The 23,659-nt window shown below is 49.6% G+C and overlaps 1 protein-coding gene across 13 annotated transcripts in view; it reads left to right on the top strand.

Annotated features, from left to right (window-relative positions):
* atp11a (ATPase phospholipid transporting 11A) overlaps positions 1 to 23,659 on the top strand; it is a 52,016-nt gene that overhangs the window by 11,622 nt on the left and 16,735 nt on the right. For all 13 annotated transcript variants that reach the window (XR_014118027.1, XR_014118025.1, XR_014118026.1 and 10 more), the window contains exons 2-16: positions 14,139 to 14,261; positions 14,995 to 15,084; positions 15,313 to 15,393; positions 16,198 to 16,305; positions 17,277 to 17,405; positions 17,838 to 17,941; positions 18,247 to 18,297; positions 18,596 to 18,660; positions 19,285 to 19,366; positions 19,514 to 19,664; positions 19,809 to 20,006; positions 20,088 to 20,261; positions 21,376 to 21,542; positions 22,089 to 22,160; positions 23,236 to 23,309. Coding sequence is in view for 10 of the 13 variants with exons in the window: in XM_035534877.2 (XP_035390770.1) it covers positions 14,139 to 14,261; positions 14,995 to 15,084; positions 15,313 to 15,393; positions 16,198 to 16,305; positions 17,277 to 17,405; positions 17,838 to 17,941; positions 18,247 to 18,297; positions 18,596 to 18,660; positions 19,285 to 19,366; positions 19,514 to 19,664; positions 19,809 to 20,006; positions 20,088 to 20,261; positions 21,376 to 21,542; positions 22,089 to 22,160; positions 23,236 to 23,309 (1,669 nt within the window). In the remaining 3 variants the exon portion in view is untranslated. The remainder of the gene's footprint in view (positions 1 to 14,138; positions 14,262 to 14,994; positions 15,085 to 15,312; positions 15,394 to 16,197; positions 16,306 to 17,276; positions 17,406 to 17,837; positions 17,942 to 18,246; positions 18,298 to 18,595; positions 18,661 to 19,284; positions 19,367 to 19,513; positions 19,665 to 19,808; positions 20,007 to 20,087; positions 20,262 to 21,375; positions 21,543 to 22,088; positions 22,161 to 23,235; positions 23,310 to 23,659) is intronic.

Genomic DNA, 23,659 nt, shown 5'->3' with positions numbered 1-23,659 from the left:
TGTTCTTCTGTAAAAAAAAAATAAAATACATTTTTAAAATAAAATATAATAATAATAATAATAACGGATATGATGCCACAGGGAGCCCTCTGAACTGCTCCCAACTCGGTTCATTCAACCCAACAAACCGAGCATAAGGTCCACGCTGACCTCGGAAGCGAGAGATTAGAAGCCGGGCACGTTGAAGGTCTTCCGTAGTTGGAGCGCAGAGTGACCGGTGAGGTGGGTGGTCTGCTCAGTGATTAGTGCCAGCGTGGGTTTATTTATCGTTTAAAAGATTTTTCTTTGGTGTAATCTGGCTAGCTCCTTTATGATCAGCGGTTTACACCTTGGCAGTCGGACAGGGCCGTCCTGTACCGGCGGGGCAGTGGTCGGTAGCCCGTGTGCGACACGCCGCCTGACGTTCTGTCTGGCACGTCGGAGCATGCGCAAAAAAACGCGCGCGTCAGAGAGCGCGCCCGCGGGCCCCGCTCGGGCCTCCACCAGAAGCTTCACCGCGAAGGGCGACGGCCCACAAAATCGGAACCATCAGTCACACAGTCACACGGGGGCCATCCGCGGGCAAAGACATAAAACGCAGAGCGGTCACTGATGAAGAGTGGGGCTCAGATCAGTTAAACCTCGAGTAACGGGCACAGGGTGAAGTTGGAACTGGGGTTCGGACACGGCAGCATTATTAATAGTGGTGCATCTTGCAAAACAGAACTTAAATGTCTCCATCCCCGGCTGTAAGGAGGGGGGGGGACGCGAATATGCGAATGTCTGGAGAATGAAAAGCGGCGCTCTTGCGTGGTTTTCTCTCTCCGGAAGCCTCGATCGCGCGTGAAAGGAGGAGTCAGCGGCGGAGACGTGCGCGCGCTCGTGGGAACTCCCGGACAAAGGCCGCAAATCTCCGCTTGACCCGCTTGGGAAGTGGAGCGGAGACTCCATTAGTGAGGACGATAGCAGGGACCGGGCCGAGGCGCCTGAAAAGGGAACCCGAGGACACCGGATCAGCGAGTCCAGATTCGGATTAGCCCGTAAGCAGTTCTGAACGCAGGCGGCCCGCCGATAGCAGCCGAAGCGGTGCAGCGGCTCGAGAATGTGCCACTGTTGTTCGGTGCTCCTTTCATTTTCTAGCGAGTTACGTGACAATTATGCCACCCTGCCCAGATATAATTATAATAATAATAATAATAATAATAATAATAATAATAATAATAATAATAATTATTATTATTATTATTACTATTAGTGAACATCCTGGAATGTTTGCTTGGAATACAGACACTTGGGAATATTCCTTAACGCTCCGTGTTCCCTGTCGGGGAATATGTACTTGCATGTAGTGGTATGCTACTCCTTGCTCAGTTTGTGTATATATAAAGTGTGGTGGATTAGCCAAAGACGTTTGATTGGGCGAAGCTGAACTGAGCTGTAAAAAAAGCACATGCCCAAGGCGAGCCAGAACATGACTCAATTAGAGTCCCAGCCACAGGTCTAGAATTCCTAATAAAGCTCCGGCACCGCTCACACCTAGAGTGAGAACTTCTAGAAGCCTTATTATCTATAATAACTCAACGGGTGCCGAGTCTACCTCAGGCTGTTCGGCACACCGTTTTCCCCCTTAGTCAGCTGTTATTTTGGAGCCGAGCCCTCTTAAAATGCACGAAGTGTGAACAAACAGGAAGGATTCACAACCCGGCCGTGTGCAGACTGGACGTGAACGGAGGGCCCGCGGTGCCGCCGGCTGTTCTCTCCTCTCGGATAAACGCGTCCTGCGACGGCGATGTTTATTCCATTCGAGACGGGTGAAGCGGCAAACCACTGCGAACAGGAAGTCGTCAAAGAGAAGCGCTGAAGTGAGCGGCACAGCGCACGGAGTGTAAGCACACGGGCGAGTGCACGAGAGAGCAAAAGAACGAGCGGACCGACCCGAGAACAAGGGAGGCACGAACAGGGAAACCGGAGGGGACGAGGTTCAAGCCCCCAGAGCCAGGGAAATCAAACTGCTGACGTAGGCTCCGCCTTCATAGGGAGAACCTCCTCCTCAGCAGTCAAGCACTCGCAGCTGCAACGGGACCAGCCCCCCGCCACACCGACCACTAAACAAACCGGCCCCGGCCCCCGGCCCGCCTCCTTTCGCACTTGGCCTCCGCCGGCTGAAGGTAGCATCACTAACGCGTGGCCGAAAGGGAATGAGTGAAGCGATACGTAACCCGCTGATGGTCGTCGGTGTCCGCCCACCGTAGTCTGGGGGAAGAGACCTCTAAACGATGTGTATCGGATTTGTGAAATTTAACACGATATGGACGTCCACGCGGCCAAAAACAAAGGTCGCGAGAGTAGGCCACGTCAACCCCGCCCCCTCCAGTGTGGCCCCATGGGACATCGGCTGTGGAGGTGCTGCGCTCCACGGCTGGCTCCTTAAAACCGTTATTTTTGATTAAAAATATATAATATCGATATTAGCTCGAAAGCAGACGTGCGGGAATTGGGGAGAGGGCTTGTAACAGCAGGTGAGACAGGTCAGTAAACAGGCTTCTAGTTAACAGCCACTAACATTCACTCAGGCAGCGAGCGTTAATGTCCACTCATCGAAATGGAAAAAAAGGCAAACAAACCACAAGAAATAAATCCAGTGGTCCAGTGGGAAGCAGCAGCAGAGCACGTAGTGTACCCCCTCGCAAAGAGGAACCGAGGTGGTCCTCTCTTCACACAATACAGCCCAACCGTCGTATCTGTCCATGCCCCCGTTACTATGGAAATGAGCTTTCAAACTTAACCTGCAAGCACCCATGTGGCTAAATGCTCAGTTGTTTACTAGTGAAAATGTCTATTTTATTTTAGAACTGAATGTTTTCTCAGCATGGTCCGATCTCGGTGTTGAAAGGCTTTGAGATCTCTATTTTAACAATGACTTAGCAGGTTCAGGCAATACTCAGTTAAATATGGTCTCCCCAGACAGATCCGAAGCTACGTCAGCAGCGCGGAGCCCCGATTCTCTGGGGTCGAGTGCGCACCTCGTCCGTGCACGCTCCACTTAGTCTCTCTCAGTGTCTGCTTGCTCGTATGGCTTATTGGACCAAAGCAGAATCAATGCACTCTCAGAATCAAGCAACCAGACCCTTTTCACTGCTTTGGGATTCTGCACTATAACTGACCAAAATGAACAAGTCACGTCATTTCCCAGAAGACTGTTTTGGCTCAGATGGAAATCCTCTGTACCCTTCTCCCATGCTTTTGATTAAAGTCACTTAAACTTCATAAAGTTGGAAAAATATGTTGTACTGTTTGTTCTGGTCTGTTTCATACTGTTTTATACTTCTACTAAATAACGTACAAGTGCTATTATTTAGGTAAATACTGATTTATGTTGAAAATCCAGTGAAAAAAGTTATATATATATATATATATATATATATATATATATATATATATATATATATATATATATATATATATATAAAAAAAGAGATCATTGGTGCATCAGGGTCCCTGTATTGGCAAAGCACCTCGTAGAGGTTCTGCTGATCCCAGATCGGCCTTCACAGACGTCCCTGCTGGGGCAAGCGGCAGCTGGCGTTCCCAGCGGGAGGGCGGGGCCCGGCGGCCGTGTCAGGCGACAGAGCCCCGCCCCCGCGCTCCCATTAATTAAAAAGCGGAGGCGGGGCTCGGTCGCCTGACACACCCAGCGGCGGCAGTGAGGGACCTGGCCTCGTCCTTACACACCCAAGCCGCGGCCCGGCCCAGATCGAATTAAAAGCGGAGTCTGCAGGAATGAATAAGGATTATACAAGTGTGACTCTTTTTAAGCTGCTTGTTGGTGTTCCGTGGGCTGGAGAGAGCAGCGCTGAGCGGATCAGAGGGCCGCCGCACCACAGCGCTGGCGCCGGCCCAGTTCAGAAACCAAAGTGTGAATGGGCTTGAGTCGCCGTCGGAATTCTGGTCAGTGTGTCCTGTTCCCAGCCATGTCCGTGAATCTGACTCAAGAGTCAGTGCCATTAGTGCATTAGGGTGTGGCTGTTTGCTGAGTCGTGTTTTGTGCATTAGGGCGCTGTTGTTTTTTTAAGTTGTGATTAGTGCATTGCTGTTTGCTAAGTCATGTTTTGTGCAATAGAGCACTTGTTTTTTAAGTCATGATTAGTGCATTAGTGCATGACTGTTTGTTAAGTCATGTTTAGTGAATTAGAGCACTTGTTTTTTTAAGTCATGATTAGTGCATTAGGGCATGGCTGTTTGCTAAGTCGTGTTTAGTGTATTAGAGCACAGCTGTTTGCAAAGTCATGTTCAGTGCATTAGAGCATGGTTATTTGCTAAGTCACGTTTAGTCGCCGTGCTGTGCTAGCCGAAACGTGTCCACTGGGGTTTTGTCAATGTGTACAAGGTTTTGTGGGAATGTAACGGTTCTCGAGATGACATCAAAACCAGCCAGGTGTTGCATTAGATACAGGCGGTGCTTGGAATATTCAGGCAGCAGCGAAACATGCGCACACAGTACATCCAGGCTTTACACTGTCCGTTGCCAGTACCATATACCTTAATTGTTTATTAAAGGGAAAGTAAGGGAGCGGGCGAGCGAGAGAGAGAGAGAGTGACAGAGAGAGAAAGTGTTGACTCGTTGGGTAACTGGGCTAATTAGAGTTGCCTATGAAAAACCAAACGGGCCGTTTAGTTGGAGGTTAATGACGAACACCTGTGGAAAGCAGGTCAGGGGCCCTCGAGGGACTCCGCCGAGAGTGGGTGTGCCGTCCAATAGCCGCTCACTGCTGGTCTTAACACACACTTACACCCACACACACACAGAGTGTTACAGATTCTGCTGTCTATAGTTAAAGCAGGTATGCAGGTTGGGACTCTTTTGACTGTAGTGTTCAAGCCTAATGCCACTCCCCTGCCGACAGGATTACCACATAACCGTGGGAGCTGGACTGGCATGCGCTTATGGAATGTGTGTGTGTGTGTGTGCGCGTTGTATCCCCAACCTGCTGGAATGTGAGCATTGGGCAGGTGAGGCTGTCCGCACGCTACCCCAAAGCCCCAGAGGAATGACAGCATTACTGAAGGCTCAGAGCGATGGATTTGGATGGATCGGGTGGTGGGTTTCAATAACGAGGGTCATCTCCCCCTCTCTATCCCTCTTTCTCTCTGCCACCTTGTCTCTGACTCTTTTCCTTTTCGTCTAATTGATCTCTTCTTCTCTAAAGTTCTGAGATATCAGGCTTGCACTGTGCTCTGTGTTTCTACAATTTCAAATGTTCTTGGGTTCTCTCTCTCTCTCTCTCTCTCTGTCTGTCTGTTAAACTGTCTGTCGAACATTCTCTCTCTGTATGCCTCTTTGTCTCTTTCTGTCATACCCCAGTCTCTCTCTCTCTCTCTCTCTCTCTCTCTCTCTCTCTCTCTCTCTCTCTCTCTCTCTCTCTCTCTCTCTCTCTCTCTCTCTCTCTCTCTCTCTCTCTCTCTCTCTCTCTCTCTCTCTCTCTCTCTCGCTCCCCACAGTCATGCCCTATATTAACCCCGCTGGCTGACACTCTGTACAGCTTGGCGCGCCGAGCTCACACGGCGCATCACGCGGACGCTGCTTCGGGTCAAAACAAAACACAGACGCCATTTGCTTCTGTGTGAAAAAAAAACAACAACCCGCCATTGAAACGCACGAGGAAATTTTGCCATGTAGGACACATATTGACGTTAGAGTGGCAGGTGGAAAGGCGCACTTTTATGTTCAAGTTGTACGAAAAAGTGCGGTGACCAAAAGTCACGCACGCTGTGTCTAACCCGTGCTTGCGGCCAAACAACCTCAGCGCTGAAGGAACGGGCTCCGTTCACCATCCCAGGCTCTGTTGGAATTCTCATTCCCTCCGATTTACAGTCGAAACCAGGAGACCAGCTGCCATCCCTAGCCAGTGTTTCAGATACTGTGGATTTATTCAGAATGGGCTCCTCTGAATAACAGCAGTGTAACACTTGAGCAGGGTTTTCTGCTTCCAGAATGGCTGTAGCAGAGGCAACTGATTGCGTAACTTGATTGTGAATTTCTGATGGCAGCACAGCTAAAGACAAGCACAACTATACTGTGTGTTTGGGAAAGGTTCCCAGGGTTTTTGCACGACCAACCCTGTGATTAGACTCTGCTGCAGCCCAGTTAGGAGCTGCAGAGGAGCGCAAGGTTTCTCTGTACTAAAAAGCTCAAGGCTGTGACAGATATTCCTTGATATTCCGCCATAAAGACATTCTGATATCAATTAACGCGATACATTTCACATTTATAGCGCAATCTGATAATGCAAACTGATCTACTACATATTCATACTAGGCTGCATACACCAAACTATCAAAAGATGCCAAATGATCATACACACATGTTCGTACAGGCTGGTAGTTCTTTTTTTTTGTCAGCTATATTAATTAATTTTAAAATGTTTGAAAAAAAGGGGTGGAGGTGGTACTGGTAACGTTTACACGAAACGTTACGATTGTTTACGTAAATGCCCAACATAAACCGAAAGAGAACGAAAAGAGGCCGACACAGGTGGACAGGACGGGGAGTAGCCCGGCTTCCGTGGGTCCCCGGCCTGCCTTTAGACTGGATTTTGTGCACATTGAAGCAGCATTAACCTTGTAAACCCTTTATGCAGACATCGTGCAGACTCCCCTAAACCCAGGTGTAAACCAGCGATGCCATGTCCCGATACGCTCGTCCGATTGGCTAACACGGCCTCCGGTTTCCGTCAGACTCGCCGTTTACCGCGCGGGCCCAGTGAAGGAGCTTTCGCGAGTAAGTGTACACTTTACGATAATGGAGCCCGGCTCCGGCCTCGTCAATATTTTATGTGTACAAGCAAAAGCATTGATGTTCCCCAAGTGAGGCAGAGCCTATGAATAACGGTGCGCTAGCAAGCTGATGGCGTCGGGTTACGCCAGAGACGGCAATAAATGGCCAGGAATGCTAAGAGGGAAACGTTAGAAAGTTGAAGGACCAGGATGAATCAAAATTGGTGACTTCCAGCCTCCTGGTGTGTGTTTCAGTCCGGTCTGGCTCTCTTTTCTCTCTGAGAGAAAGGCAAGGCTCTATCGTGAGGAGCCGGGAGTGAGCACGGGAGTGCCGTTTACCTGCGGCTGCTTGGTCTCAGGAGCTTTCTAGCAATTTGGCTGGGTTTATTTAACCTATTGAAATAAATAATTGGGTAAATACCCTCGGCCTGTCTTTGGTCTCACCCGCTGCACCGGTGTTGGTACACCTGAGACGGATGTAACCTAGCTATTAAAGATTAGATATGTAACCTCGCTATTGAAGATTAGATATGTAACCTCGCTATTGAAGATTAGATATGTAACCTCGCTATTGAAGATTAGATATGTAACCTCGCTATTGAAGATTAGATATGTAACCTCGCTATTGAAGATTAGATATATGACCTAGCTATTCAAGATTAGATATGTGACCTGGGCTACAGCTATTCAAGGTTGGGGCATACTGGCCAGCACCCACGCTGGGCAGGATACTGAGATGAGTCATGCACCAGCTCTGTAATTGCTATTGGTGCCTCGACCGAATCGCGGCAGGATGTGTGGGTCGTGTTGCGTTTTGTGCCCGTTATCAGCTGGTGTGCAAACCAGTAAAATGTGGTCTGTTTAGTGCCTGCGCCACAATGGGTGGTAATTTGTCAATACCGCGGCTATTGTTTGATTGATCAAGGTGTCATGTCTCACGAGCAGCGGAGACAGCGTGGTGGAGCGGGTGTAGGCACTCGGGCAACCCTGGTCTGCTGGCGCTATCTGACTTGACAGAGATCAGACCTCTTTGCTGGGGCTCTCTGCCTTTTGCTTGGATCTTACCAAGCAACAAAACATTTGCACCTGTGGCAATTGTTAGTATGGTCCAGAAGACTCTTTAGTTTACATATTATGGGCACACTGGGTGACAGTCACGCAATTAAGCAAATATCCCTAATCCCACAAATCTATAATTCGTCTAATTATGATGTTATGTCCAATCTGATCTCCCTGCTAAGAAATCATGATGTAAAAATAGACACCTGCGTTTGTTTCTGGAATGCAGAAATGTCTATTGATTTCTGTCCCCCATACCTTTCTGTAAATACTCTGTAAGTACACTCTCGTTCTGCAGTCTGGAATCAGGAGTAGCTCTGATTAGTTTTGTTGTCATTTTTGTTTTTAATCAGGAATAGAAAACTGTCCTGAATAGAAAAAGTTTCCTGCGCAACAGCGCAGACTAAAAGTGTGAGTTGAGATGATAAAATGCTCCCAGGGCCTCACGTTATTTAATCCTTACAAGTTTTAAAAGCCCAAACTAAATCAATGAACTACATTTCCATTTTAGAGAGCCATATCTCTGTTCTTTTATTAGGGGTTAATAGATCTGGGCTTCCGTTATTGCACTGTACTGGTCATGCGGGGTTTGGAATACTTTAATGTGAGGGGGTAGCGGGTGTTTCACTTTGGTACTGACTGGGCCGTTCAAACAGCTTGGATCTATCGGTTCTTCATATGGTGTGACGTGCGGTTGCCCGGATACACACGTCAGAAAATTTGCGAATTATTATTACTATTATCTATCTATTTATTTTTATTTTAATTTTTTTAGCATGTCGTCAATCAATGCGGAAATGAGGTTATTGAGCATTACACCCAGAGCAGATCCGTGACTCAAAATCATACAGTGCACTGATCTGAGCTTATTTGCCCTGATCTGGGACCTGAGACGAATGCTCCTCACACGACAAATACAGACAGGGGGCAGAGGAACGTAAGCGCACGTGGCGAAGGCCAGCTCTAAGACTAGCCCCCTGCCTCGTCCGGCTTTTGCGGCGACACCGCTGAGCCGGTGGAGGCTAAACGAGGCCGTGAGATCAACTGTCCGCCCTTATGGATTTTCGTCTTGGCGCTACCCAGCCAAATTGGCTCAGAACCGGCGCTGGCAGGTCTGCATGTGTTTTTTTCCACGACTATTTGCCTGTTTGTGTCTTGGCTGCACAGACTTCAAAATGCTTCCCATGATGAGAAGATTAGGCTTTTTTTTCTTAATTTGTACCCATCTGTCTAGAGCACTTAGCTGTAACTCCTGTTGTTGTAAATGTTCAATAATGCATTTTACTTACTTTGAAGAGGCTATTTGGAATCCAGCCACATTAAGGTCCATGTTTTAGTTTAAAAGAAGTGTTTCTGATAATGCTAACAGTTTTTGACAAACAAGATCCAGCAGGAATCAGCAGAAGCCTATTCATATGAAAAGATTTTTGGTTTGCAGTTCGATATGTTCTGCAACTGCAACCTGCATCTCGCTACATCTCCCTGCATCTCGCTACATCTCCCATGCACCATGCTGCTCCTCCCCTCCTCCCAAACCCTTGACGCACCACGCTGTGGTTGGGCACTCAGGAGAACAGTAACCGCGGGCTAAGTAGCTGTCACATGGAGCTTTGATCCCTGGCCAAGAATAACAGCTCCAGTTCCAAGCTTGGGTTTGTAGGTTACATAACAGACCGCATCAGGTTCACCTGCCGGGTTTGCAGTTTGGTTTGGCATTTGTGCGCGTGTGTGTGTGTGGGGGGCGGGGGGGTCTCAGAAGGTCTACTGACATTTCCAGGACTTTTTCTCCACCCTAATTTGCTCTCTTTCTCTGTTTTCCGTTCTCCCTCCTCATTCCCTATTCCTGAATTCTCAGTCGGGCTAAGCACTAACCATCTCTTTGGATTTAAATTCTTCAGTGCTCTGATCCTCTTTGCCTTACATACTTGCTTCGCCCAGCAAACCAACCGTTAGGTTATTATTTTTTTGCTCCGACTCGCTGCGACGTCCTGCTCTTTCCGCCCGGGCACTTGGCATCAGCGGCTGTACCCACTGTAATCCCATCCTGGAAGAGCTCTATTCACGGCTGCGTTTCCTGAAAGGCCACACCAGCCCCCACGGAGCAGGCGCGCGCTTGCGTGCATTCGCGCTCGATGGATGCAGAGTGCGTGGGTCGGAGGGGAAAGGGACCACCGCGTTCACTGCGTGCACGCGTGCGCCTGTGGGCGTTTATACTACAAATCCCTACTCCTCGCAGAGGGAGACAAGTAGATGAATCCATATCCACCATCTCTGAGATTCCGGACAGAATGCCAACAGAGCCACACACACACCAGCGGAATAAAAGGAACTGCGGGGCTTCTTTTTTTCCTCCTGCGCCCCTTTGTACATGTTTGTAGCCTGGAAGCTACCTCAAGACAAAAAAGGAACTTTCTCAATCCTTTCCTCCCAGTTTGTTTACACCAGACGATTATCCCAGCGTCCCCATTCCTCGGCCCTCTCTGCTTTGCGTATTTTCCTCCGGAGACACAGTCGGTCGTTTGTTCGGGGGCGGGGGGCAAGCACTCTGCAGCGTCTCGGAGCGCGGGGGCAGGGCGACGGGCGGTCAGAGAGCGCAGCCGCGCCTCGGGCGAGACAGCGGAGGGCAAACAGAAAAGGGAACGCCCTTTGGTGGGGTGGGGGTGGGGGACGATGGTCGGAGAGGGAAAAGGGGTGGGGAGGGAGAGAGGGAGATAGAGAAAATGGGAAGGAGGTGAGTGAGGGAGGTGCTCTGTTTCCATAGAAGCAGTGGCTTACACACACACACACATTTTCAGTCGTGTGTCTCTTTCATGCTAGCTCATTATGTCCCCGACATGATTTCCAGTCATGTGGCCTGACGGCTGCTCTCATAAGAGCCAGGTGTCAGATCACGCTGCACACACGATCCTGACATCACGACCTGTTGCACGTGACCCGTCAAGACTTGTTGCACGTGACCCATCAAGGCCTACTGCACGTGACCCGTCCACTGTTTTCTTCTTGCCATTGCAGGCTGTGCAGTGCATTTCATTGTTATAAGCGACCGTTTGGTGCATTAGGAAAATTGGGTGCCGTCCGCATATTAATACGCTCCTTCCGTGTCCTGTTTGTTGTGTTGCGGGAACGGTGGCACGCATAACGTTCGGCGTCTGTCTTGCATGAACACACACTCTCATGCTGACACATTCACAGGTTGGTACAGGGAAAAGGCAGTTTCTAGGGTTAAGTTTCTCTGATCTAACTTCAAGCCCAGAAGCTCCGGTCTGTAACTGTAGTGTGTCTGACTGGCATGACGTGCTGTGTAACTGGTATCGTAGTAGTTAGTAGAGAATTTCTTTAGTGTTAATGTAATGAATGAGGCTTGTAGGGCCAATGGTTTAAAAGACTGCGTGTGTTTTTATTGAGTCGTTACACAGCACTTGCTATGAGCGCGATGACTCATGCCTGAAAAAAAAGACTGAAAGATAACCTGTGTGTGTGGTGTATATGTGGTGAGAAGTTGAGCTCCGGATGGCAACAGGAGTATAGGTTTACCTGGTTGGTCAGTCGTTTGGTTCGTAGAGGTGGGTGTGTGTGTTTATGTAACCCGAGTCGATCTCTCTCCAAAACTGGGGCACCACACTGTCCAATCACTGTCCCATTGACCGTCTCCAACCTAGCGCAGCTATGTGTGTGCGCGCGCGCGCGTGAGTCTGTGTGTTTGTTTGTATCTAAAAATGTGCTGTGTGCTTTCTTCCTCCTGCACCATTCTGGGAGGGGAGCAATAATCGTGTGGGAATTTGATTGATTGCCTTATTTATGTGCGTTTCTGCTCATCTCCCACGGTAACGGCAGGCTGCACTGGGCTGCTTGGCACCGCTAGATGTCTTAAAGCGGCAAACTCTCGCCGTTGATGACAGAAACCACCTTGGACTGTTTACGTGAGTGTGCTGGTGTTTGTGCATGTGCGTGTGCATGCGTGCATGCCTGTGTGTGTGTTCATTTTCTAAGGGCAGGTTGGATTAGGTCTGATTATGAAGGCTAAGGCTAGACAGCCTCTCTGACCAGCTGTTCCTTCGACTCCCCTTGAATACACACACACACACACACACACACACACGCACACGCACACAAGGCTGAAGGTACTCATCTTCCTCTCCTGCTCCCGGACTGCTCTGAATCTCCCAGGCTGGTAAAGTGCACAACTGCTGTGTTGTCTCTGCTTGGCATCCACACGCTCCTGCGAGGGGTTTGACCTCCTACCCCCCCCCCCTCTTCCTCCTCCTTTGAGCAAGGTGCTAGTGAACTCTAGTAGACCTGCAGGACGCACTTGCTGGCTTTAGACCTCTCTGAGCATTGGTGACTTATGCTCCCCATGGGGCGGGCCATGAGTGTTTTTTTGGGGGGGTGAAAATACTGAGCACCGGGTACGACGGGCTGAACAGGGGTGCAGGCGCACGGCTGCTTGCCGAGGAGGAGGAGCGTTGGGCGAAGTCTGGCTGTGTGTGTGTGTGTGTGTGTGTGTGAAGGCCGGGAGCTTCACTGCTTTGCGTGTGCAAGTGCGTGAGGTGTAGGTTGGGAACAGTGTGTGCTCAGTCGAGTTCTTTAACTGTCATGGGTGCACAAGCACGCACACATGCTCGCACGCGCACACACACACACACACACACACACACACATGCACTGACTGAGAAATGTGAGTCACCTAACTTCCTGTTAAGCCTGCAAAGCTTTCAGATTTTCCTTTGTTCTGGATTTCCTGAGAAAGCAGTAATAAATGTGATAAACATGTTTTGAAGTATTTCAGTGGTAGGAAATGGGGAATAGGAAATTTTCCCAAATAGAAAACACACACACACACACACACAAATGTACCCCAGGATTTTCCACTTCCTCTGCTCTTGGGCAATGTTCTGAACACAATAAGCCCGCATTAGGGAGATGGCCTTAAAATCAGGCCACAGATTTCTAACGCCACAAGAGTGATACGCAAGAGGGAATTTCGACAGCCTTTGAAGTGATAATATAGCCCACATTTCCCTGCTTACGTAAGGGTTTAAGATGCCTAGTGAAATTCCTGCCTGCTAGAGAGGGGAATTGTAGAGCCACGCAGGAGGCAGTCGCATTAGGATAACTGGCGTGGATGTGTAACTGCAGAGCCGGAATGGCGCTTGTTTCACTTTGAGGCTGGTGGAAACGGGCTTGCAGCTTCCTCTTGTCAGAAAGCAAAACTCTAAAGAAACGCTGCCCCACTAATAACACAATAAAGGTGCGCGAGAATTCACCGTTATTGGTCAACGGCCGTCGTGCTGCGTAGCGTGCAGCGGTCAAGAAAACCGTCCTGTGGCCGATCATGTTGTGGGCAAGCGGAGACGCGGCATCTGTTTCGCCTGGCAACAGGAGCACGTGACCGCGTCTGCCGATCGGACGCAAATGTGACGGCATGTGTCGTCCTCCGCGGGTGTCAGACGGCAAAGACACTCGCGCCATAGTGAACGTTAAAACGGTAATGACGCGCAGCCCGGGCGGCCGAGTTCAGCGGCGGTATCTCTGTCCTCTCCATCTGTTAACCGGGTTGACGATTAGTAGGTGAAAGGCGTGAAGGGAGGACGTCTCTGTGTTAGAGAGAGAGAGAGAGAGAGAGAGAGAGAGAGAGAGGTTCCCTTACAGAGTGTAGCAGGCCTCGCGGATAATTGGGACGTTTTAGGCGGGTAAAAGCTTTTTAAACTGGACTGTTATGCAGAGTTTAATCGGCTGCCTTGTATGTGTATTTTTCAGGATTGCAGCTGTTTAGGTCATCGTGTTATGGGGCATCACAGCTACAGACTATGACATGGGGGGACACTCTTCACACCACCCAACCTAACACATATGAGTAGTGTGAGCAGGAATGATTGATTATTGAATTATTGATTGAATTATAGACACCCCCCCCCCCAAAAAAAACCCCAACTACATCTATGCCTGTTTTACAGCAGATTAGCGTAATGTTGGTAATTTGACAAACCTGTCACTCAGACATACGAGCACCATCACTACAGCCTAAACTCGATCATGTATCTTATGTTGTTAATCCAGGGATTGGCTACGGCTTGCACTCGTTAACACGGCATCACGTTATTACACTTTTAAATGTTTGAAAAGTATCGCCACAGTATCGGTAAGACTCTAACAGCCTCTCTTCCTCAAACCTAGCCCATGGCTCCAGCAAGGCTTCTGTCTCTCTCTCCTTCTCTCTCTCATTGCTCGCTCTCTCCAGCTCTCTTGTTACTTTGACTCTCTGGATGGGGTAGCAATCCAGTTTGAGTAAAGCAGGGAGAAGACTAACCCCCCCCTTCTCTCTGCAGTGCACGGGACAGGAAAACTGGGTGGACAGCCGGACAGTGTACATCGGACACAAAGTCCCACCACCGGGCGCCGAGGCCTACATCCCTCAGAGATACCCCGACAACAGAATCGTCTCCTCCAAGGTGCGAGGGGCCTCGTCGTCTCTACCCCGCACTACACCCGGGCCCGGTCCGAACCGCTCACAGCTTATTTGTCTCTATTAAAGGACGCGTTCACACAAGCAGGTAAAAGTGGCCCAAATCGGATTTTCTGACCAGATTTGTTGTAGCGCCACTAAACTGAGCCGCATGCGCGTAAGGACAGTGCTTCACGTGATGCGCTCATCCAGAGCTCAACCAAACGAATCAACCAGACTAATCAACAGGTAACAGACAGGGGAGGCAGACGAGGGCCGGGGTCTTAACGCTGAGGTCCGTCTGAGTTTTTTACTGTTCCCACTTGTACCTGCTATCGTGAACGTAGTGTCTACGATCCCAAAATATCATGTGTGGAAAGAAAACGCAGTAAACGGTTAAAGTGCAACTTGTTCACATTTAGATTCTCACTAAGAAGGCACAAATTACTTGAATGCTTCTAAACTTGTTTTTTAAAGTTTTGCATTAGGTATTGAGTTTTGGTTTTTTTTGGTTCCCATTTATTTATTTCTATTTGCATATAAGGGGCGGTGTTTAAACTCCAGTATGAACTGGGGGCAGTGTTTAAACTCTCGCCTGCAGTGTTGATGTGATGACACCAGTTATTGGGTATTGTAGTTTTAATCCAGCTCATCGTAGAACGTCCCATCACCGTGCATTTGGAACATTTCTGTAGCGTTTCGTTGGCCTAAAATCTCCCTCCTAATTTCTCTTTCCACAGTACACGTTTTGGAACTTTGTACCGAAGAATTTATTTGAGCAGTTCAGAAGAATTGCTAATTTCTACTTCCTTATAATCTTTCTTGTACAGGTAGGTCATGTTATCAGTGTGTATTGTGTTTCAACAGGCTTTGCTTTTGAGAGAGCATACTGAAAAATCTCTCTCCTCTCCCCTCCCTCTCTCTCCTCTCCCCTCCCTCTCTCTCTCCTCCCCTCCCTCTCTCTCTCCTCCCCTCCCTCTCTCTCTCCTCTCCCCTCCCTCTCTCCCTCCCTCTCTCCTCCTCCCCTCTCTCCCCTCTCTCCCCCCCTCTCTCTCCAGTTGATTATTGACACTCCCACCAGTCCCATCACGAGCGGTTTGCCCCTTTTTTTCGTCATCACCGTCACCGCCATCAAACAGGTGATCTTTCCCTTTTGTTTTCTCTCTCTCTCTCTCTCTCTCTCTCTCTCTCTCTCTCTCTCTCTCTCTCTCTCACTCTCTCTCTCTCTCACTCTCTCTCTCTCTCTCTCTCTCTCTCTCTCACTCTCTCTCTCTCTCTCTCTCTCTCTCTCTCTCTCTCACTCTCTCTCTCTCTCACTCTCTCTCTCTCTCTCTCACTCTCTCACACTCTCTCTCACTCTCTCTCTCTCTCTCTCACACTCTCTCTCTCTCACTCTCTCTCACTCTCACTCTCTCTCACTCTCTCACTCTCTCTCTCTCTCTCTCTCTCTCACACTCTCTCTCTCTCTCTCTCTCTCTCTCTCTCTCTCTCTCTCTCTCTCTCTCTCTCTCTCTCTCTCTCTGTTAAATCGAGGAAGCGTGTTTTTAACATGAGGTGGGAGAGGCTCCAGTTTTAAATGCAGCTTGCTGTGTGTAATTAGAAATACCTGATCAGGGAGCGACAGCTGAACCACTTAATCAGCACACTAACGAAGCACAGGAACCTTTCTCAGTGTGAGCAGCTCAGTCTGGTTTTGGTGGTGTGGCGTGCGCTTTAGAATAATTCCAAGGCATGCTACGTTTTTCTTAAATTCAACACAACAAACCTTCACATTTATTTATTGGTAATTCAATAAATAGCTCAAAATATGATTATTTTGTGTAATGACTGGTGCGAGCCTTATCTCAAGCTACCTCACCTCACTGACCTCTATTTATTTCACCTCCCACCCCTCATAAATTAACCTGACCCCCCCCCGACCCCCTTCTCCCTCTCCTCCGTAGGGATACGAGGACTGGCTCCGGCACAAGGCAGACAATGCCATCAACCGCTGTCCCGTCCACGTGGTCCAGGACGGCAAAGTCGTGTGCAAGCAGAGCCGCAAGCTGCAGGTGGGCTGCCGCGAGACTGCCGCGGGCCCGCTTTTCGCGCGATGCGTAGCTCACGTTTCCGCAGGCCCGGCACGTCGGCCAGGCACGGCCGCCTACGTCAAGGAGCGCGGGGCGGGTTTGTCCTGAAGGACGGAGACCTTTAGGCGGGGACGAAGGCTCACGATTTGTTCCTGGGGATTTGCGTCCCTCCACGGAGCGGCTCAGGCCTGGACGGAATACCGGGGGGGGCACAGTCATTTTCCCACCCCATAATGCACTGCTGTGTGTTGGGGTTTGGCAGGATTTGGCAGGTTGGCATGACGACAGCCCGATTGGCGTCGTAGTCCCACATTATGGGGACATTGGAAGCCCCTGAGGATGTTAATGCAGACATGTTGCTAGATGTTACACAAAATAACAAACAAAATAACAATCATCTTTCGATGCCAGTTGGCTGTCCAGTGAGCATGTCCCGCCCCCTGATCTTGCCCTCGGCATAGCCAATGACATCACATCCTTGCTGCCACAATGGGGGCCTTCTTCTTCACGACTGCTGACAAACATCGGGGGTTTTCCTTAGACCGCGAAGAGGCAGACACAGCAATAAACAGGCAGTTATGACCCTGCAGTAATACTAAGGGTCGGGTAAGGGCGGGAGAATGCGTGAGTCAGGAACAGCACAGAAGAATTTAACAACAATAACGACAACAGTAATAATAACGATAATAAAAAAGCCACGATAAGGACCCTCTCTGGCAGAGACGTTTTATGTGTATAAGAAGGCTGCTGGTGACCACACACACGTGCGGATTATTACAATCACCTGCCGGTTCACGCCGTTTTTTTGGGGGGGGGTAAATGGTAGTGTTTTTTTGTATTTTTTTAAAGTTGTGAACGGTGGTGTAATTTCGTGAACGCAGCCACTTCAAACGGCTGTGTGCGGCGGCGTTCGAGCGCGAACGGGGCTGACGGGAGTCTCTGTGTGCGGTTAGGTGGGCGACGTGGTCCTGGTGAAGGAGGACGAGACGTTCCCCTGTGACCTCATCCTGCTGTCCACCAGCAGGGACGACGGCACGTGCTTCGTCACCACCGCCAGCCTGGATGGGGAGTCCAGCCATAAGGTGAATGAGGCTTACATTTCCCACGATGCTCGCTGGCCAGGCTTCTTTTTTTTTTAAACGACGTGCGTGAGCTGCGAATGGAGTTATGAGTGCGTGAGTACATAACTTCTATTCATATGGGGGGTTTTTTTTGTAACGAAGGCGAGGTCTGGTTTTTTTTGGCGCAATGTTGATCTGAGAGCATTCCCGCTCTAGGGGACATCAGGTGGGTGTGTTGTTCAAGGCCCTTAGGCAGAATGTTCTCTTTTGGTTAGCTATGGTTTTTTGAGTGAAATGACTATAATTCGGTAATTGAAAAATGTGAATTTCAGGAAACCTGTGAGAAATTGGTGTGTATGTATGTGTGTTCATATATATATGTGTGTGTGAGGGAGAGAAAGGGAGCTATTTCTGTTCTGACTGGAATCTCGCTTGCATCCTCTCTACACGAAGACCTATTATGCAGTTCAGGACACCAAGGCCTTTAACACAGAAAAGGAGGTAGACACACTACAGGCCACTATAGAATGTGAACAACCCCAGCCGGACCTGTACAAGTGAGTCATACTCTCTCTCTCTCTCTCTCTCTCTCTCACACACACACACACACACACACACACACACACACGGTCTACAACGTCTATGACTCACATATAATGTGCACACCGCCAGCCAATGATGCAAACACTTGCTGACATCACCTAAGCAGAAAACACAAACAATACAAACAAGTCACACACACACACAAACGTACGCTCACCCACATGCTCTGATTACATTACTGAGGGTCTTACTGTCCCCTGTGTGCCTGTCTGTCTCTCTCTCTCTCGCTGTCTGTCTGACGCTCGCTCTCTCTGTGTAGATTTGTGGGACGCATCAGCATCTATTTGGACCGAGATGAGCCCATTGCAAGGTAAATCCATGCACTTATAACCGACTCTTAATTAAAGATTGTGTGTGTGTGTGTATGTGTGTTGTGTGTATGAGCACGTGCATGTGTGGGAGTGATGCCAAACTCAGCTATGAGATTTTATAGCCTTTGTGGGGCTCACCTCTGCTGGAGAGAATCCTAAACTTGCCACGTCACTGAGCAAGCAGTCTGTGTTCTGCTGCCATAGCTGAGGTTCCGCTGGCTGCCTCTCCTTCAGGCGGCTGGTGAATAGTTCCCATCTCCGATACGCGTAACCCTGCGCTTCCGCCTTCTATTTCAGGCCCCTCGGTTCCGAGAACCTGCTGCTGCGCGGGGCCACACTGAAAAACACGGCGCACATATACGGTAACACAAACGCACAAGACCACACACACAAAAACTACCTTTCCTACAACTCCAGTGTGGTGTAAAAGTTGCAAAGGACCCACGGACTGCACCTTGCGATATGCAGTCTGATTTTCTTAGTGTCGGCACGAGCATCTGATGAGAGACCGAATAAGTGCAACAGGACACAAGAACAAGTGAACGTTAGTAACAGAAATCTCTGCCGGTGTGAGAGAGAGAGAGAGAGAGAATTACTGAGAGGTTGACAGAGTGAGCGAGAGTTTGGGTAAGAGAATGAGAAGCACTAGGGAAAGAGAGGGAGAAAGCTAGAGGGAGAGAGGGAGTAAAGGAGGAAAGATGGAAAAAAGATATCAGTACTGAAGTTTTGGCTCTTGGATCAGAATCTCACACACACACACACACACACACACACACAGAGAGAGAGAGAGAGAGAGAGACACTCTCGTCACGTCACATGCATAAGGATTCCAACTTTGGTCCCATCAGGAATTCTGTTTCATATATAGCGGCCCGTGAACGCTAGCGGCCCTGCACTCGGCGGGGACCGGGGGAAGTGTGAGGGGTATAAGAGCACATGTCAGCTGTAGCTGCTTAACCACTGACCGCTGAACTCCTCTCCCACAGCTGTGGCCATCTACACGGGCATGGAGACCAAAATGGCCCTGAACTACCAGTCCAAATCCCAGAAGCGCTCTGCTGTGGAAAAGTGAGCCCTTGTTTATTTATTATTGATCTGATTTTTTTTTTTTTGTTGAGCCATGTTTATTAGCCTTCCCTGCGTAACTTCACCCTAAGCACCCTAAGCACCGATCCCAGATCAGAGGCGGAGCTCATCTTGCGCCCGTGTTTGCAGGTCTATGAATGCCTACCTGATCGTTTACCTCTGCATCCTGATCAGCAAAGCACTGATCAACACCGTCCTCAAGTACGTGTGGCAGGCCGACCCCGACAGAGACGAGCCCTGGTACAACCAAAAGACCGAGACCGAGAGGCAGCGGCACGTGGTACGTCCGCCGCACCGGAAACTACGTTCCCCGCAATGCGTTGCATTTCCATAGCTTTATAGATGTAAACCACCTTGAGTCACCAGCAGATCCGGGGGAGCCATTTTCACAGAGTTCCTGTTCCGCTATCCCTGTTCCCGTCAGCTGATACGGGCGTTCACGGACTTCCTCGCCTTCATGGTCCTCTTCAACTACATCATTCCCGTGTCCATGTACGTCACCGTGGAGATGCAGAAGTTCTTAGGCTCCTACTTCATCTCGTGGGACGACGAGATGTTTGATGAGGAACTGGGAGAGGGCGCCCTCGTCAACACATCGGACCTCAACGAGGAGCTCGGCCAGGTGAGGAGCGGAGGAGCTCACCTCCTAACCGGGAGGCCTCGCGCGCTTCCAGGGAGTCATCTGTCCATCTCCTTCCTCCAGGTGGAGTACGTCTTCACCGACAAGACGGGCACGCTGACGGAGAACAACATGGAGTTCATCGAGTGCTGCGTGGACGGCCACGTCTACGTGCCCCACGCCATCTGCAACGGGCAGATCATGCCGGGCGCCGCCTCCATGGACATGATCGACTCCTCGCCCGGCATCGAGGGCAAGGTGAGTGAAAGATGACCCGTATGAAAGCCCCGCAAAGCGTACAGTTGTTTCTTATTACACAAAGTCACCTGACATATTCACTAGACATATTCGTCCAAACGTCCTTAACGAGTTTAAAAGTTAAAAGTCCCCGACGGTTAAAAGTCGTGAATCATGGCCCCGGCTTCCTCAGTGCACGTCAGTCTGAGAGACGCTGATTCATGGGGGGGGTCACGTTACGGCAGGCGGAGGAAAAAAGGGGGTGGGTGAGTGACTGAAGAAAATGATCAAATAAATCGACTAATTTAAACTCCAGTAATCCAGTCTGTTCTGCTTTCTGGAAAAGAAATTAATCATGTCCCTCCCTCCATATCTCTCTCTCTCTCTCTCTCTCTCTCCCCCCTCTGCATCTCGCCCTTGTCTCTGAATTAATTGAAGTGGCGTGCGAGAAATTAACATCTCTGACTAAGAAGCTGGCTCGCTGAAGTGCTCACTAATTAGAGACACACTCATCCCTCTTTGATTGTCTTTAAATGTCATATAAGCATGTTGTCAGACCAGTGCCGAGGCTTTCATCTGTAGAACGCTCAGACCGACTGGCTGGTGCATTATCTCTATGGAGTTTAGGGTCAATGGATCCACCTTCCTGTGTGTGTGTGTGTGTACAATACTATTGTTTAATACCAGAAAATGCCTTGTCTTATGTATCTCCTTTATATATCTCACTCAAAATAATCGAATGTTCGGATTTAGTTTGAGTGCGATGTGTTTGGACAACGGTGGCCTCTCTGAGTGCATCATGAGGACAAGCTCCTGTTCGCCATAAACGAGACCTGCTGTCCCGAGCTTGGGAACCGGTCACTCGGAGAGTGTCCGTGAGCATTCGGAACGCTGCACAGAGAGTTCGGTCGCAGCCCTGGTTGGACTCCTCAGCGCACGCTGACCTAACCGGTGGCAGACACCTGCCCATAATTCTGGACAGCTATGCCCACCACATTTTGTCCCGGGCTTTTTTAAACGCTGTTTCTAGGCAGAAGTTAAAAACGGGTGTCGTTCATTTATCGCACGAGTTTTTGTTTTGTTTTTGCACGTTGATCCGGCCGCAACACACGGCCTTGTGCGTGTGCGTTGGCAGGAACGCGAGGAGCTGTTTTTCCGGGCGGTGTGTTTGTGCCACACCGTGCAGGTGAAGGAGGAGGAGACTGTGGATGGCATTAAGCGGGGCCTCCATCAGGGCCGGACCTCCTCCATCTACATTTCCTCTTCCCCCGACGAGGTGGCACTGGTGGAAGGCATGAAAAGGTCTCGCACGCACACACGCACACACACACACGCGCACACACACACACACACACACACACACACACACATGTTGCCTTAGTCGAGCCCCAGCTGCTCCCCGAGACGCCACACGGTTTCAGAATTTTTAAAGTGCATTAATGTACTGAATTAATGACCACACTGTGCTGGAGTGAATGTAGTGTGAATTATTAAAATGTCTGTACAGTGCCAAGCCCGAGTGTTATGTTTAATATCCAGCAAAATCGGAATAAATAAATAAAACGATAGAAATATAACAGCTCTTCCAAAACTTGGTGTGAGGGCGAAGCCAACAACACCCTAGTAGAAGGAAATGACCGATTTCCCACAGATTCCGTGGAGCTTTAATTAATGATTAATTATTGAGCTACCATACGATGAATTAGTTCTTGCTTAATTACTCATTCATTAATATTAATTCATGATAAATAATGATTGATGCACTGCCTAAGCCAATAGCATCTTTAACCTCATCCATCACATCCGTCTCTCCCACTGTCTGACGTCTCTGACTCCCTCCACCCCCAGGCTGGGCTTCACCTACCTGCGTCTGAAGGACAACCACATGGAGATCCTGAACAGGGAGGACAAGATGGAGAGGTGAGAACGTGGTCCCAATAACCCCCCGGCCCCGCCTCTCCCGCGGCCGCTCGCCGACACGCCGATCCGAAACAGTCCTCGGCGCTCCGGGCTGTCCGGCGCTTCCAGTGGACTGGATCTGCACGGCGGTGAAAGGAAAAGTGTCAGAGGGGGTTCTGTGGGAGTGAGACACACGTGTGAGGTGCCTGTAAGAGGTGTCGGGCTTTAGCGCTGCTTCCGTGCGGCAGGGCTGTCGTGGGTGTCGGAACACTGCTGGTCACACGAGTGTGAACAGTAGGAACAGTAGGGTGGTCTGAACTGCTTTACTGTGTGAGCGTGTGTGTGTGAGCGTGTGTGTGTGTGTGAGCGTGTGAGTGAGCGTGTGTGTTCTTGCCCTGGTGGACAAAGTGCAAGTCTGAACTCATGGTAATTAAGTCAGGAACATGAAGCCCTGCAGAGGAGGTTATTGAGGGGTCAAAAACACACACACACGCACACAAATTTGTGTCACAAAGCAAAAATATCACACAGGGACTTTATATTTCCTTAACTGCACCACCTGTTCTGTGTGCGCGCTTGTGTGTGCACCTCTTTGCATTACTCTGTGTGTGGGAGTCACCTTGTTGGTTCCTCACGTTCTTTGGCTCAGACAGAGACCGTGTTATCATACCAGCACAACTCCGCTGGCGTGCCCATCCGCTCCGTAAAAAAGAACCACTCACACTCCAGTGCAGCGCTGTTCAAATCTGGACTTCAAATCCTAATCCGGTCCAGGAACTGTAATCCCTTAAATCTGATTAAACGACTAACGCAATTGGTCGGCCGTCAGACCCGTCAGACCCCAGGTATAGGCCCGTAAGGCTGTGATTGGTTTAACACTGCTGTAGTTTCTTTTCTACTAAGGTTGTGTCAGGCCTCCCGAGACTGGCTGCGATCTCGTTCCCCCCCAGGTGTTACACTGGAAATCAGGGACCAAAAAGTATTTATGGCGGTTTGTCATAATTATGTCATCTGCCGCCCGTACCTGGACCTCTCCAGCCTTGCGGTTTTCCCCTTGCCTGATGCCACGCCTCTGCGTGTGCCTCTGCGTCCGCAGGTTCGAGCTGCTGGAGGTGTTGAACTTCGACTCCGTCAGGAGGAGGATGAGCGTCATCGTCAGGTCCAGCTCAGGTGCGCGGCGATCTTAATCCCGCTCAGCTGCATGCCGAGCACCTCGCTGCGTCCCCGGGGGAGACCGGCGCGCCCGGCGAACTCTTGCTGTTTGCTGTGTATCTCCAAACAATCCTGCGGTGTCTCTTCAAATCTGCCACCATGCGACCCGAGTGCTATTGCACCCTACATTCTCTCCCGACTTACAAACAGATCCAAACTCTAGTTAATAAAAGCATTTGCCATTCATTTGTTACAGAACAACTCATTCACATAAGAGGTTTTTCGCATTGATGATGAAACCGACGATTAATCCTAGCAGTAACGACCCACTAATGCCGCCCTGCCCCGAAACGACTGACTGTTTGCCT

This window comes from Electrophorus electricus, chromosome 18 (assembly GCF_041902795.1).
Source record: "Electrophorus electricus isolate QZ-2024a chromosome 18, ASM4190279v1, whole genome shotgun sequence".
NCBI classification, from domain to species: Eukaryota; Metazoa; Chordata; class Actinopteri; order Gymnotiformes; family Gymnotidae; genus Electrophorus; species Electrophorus electricus.
Note: the sequence above shows the minus strand (reverse complement) of the source record. Positions and strands in the feature narration are given on the sequence as shown.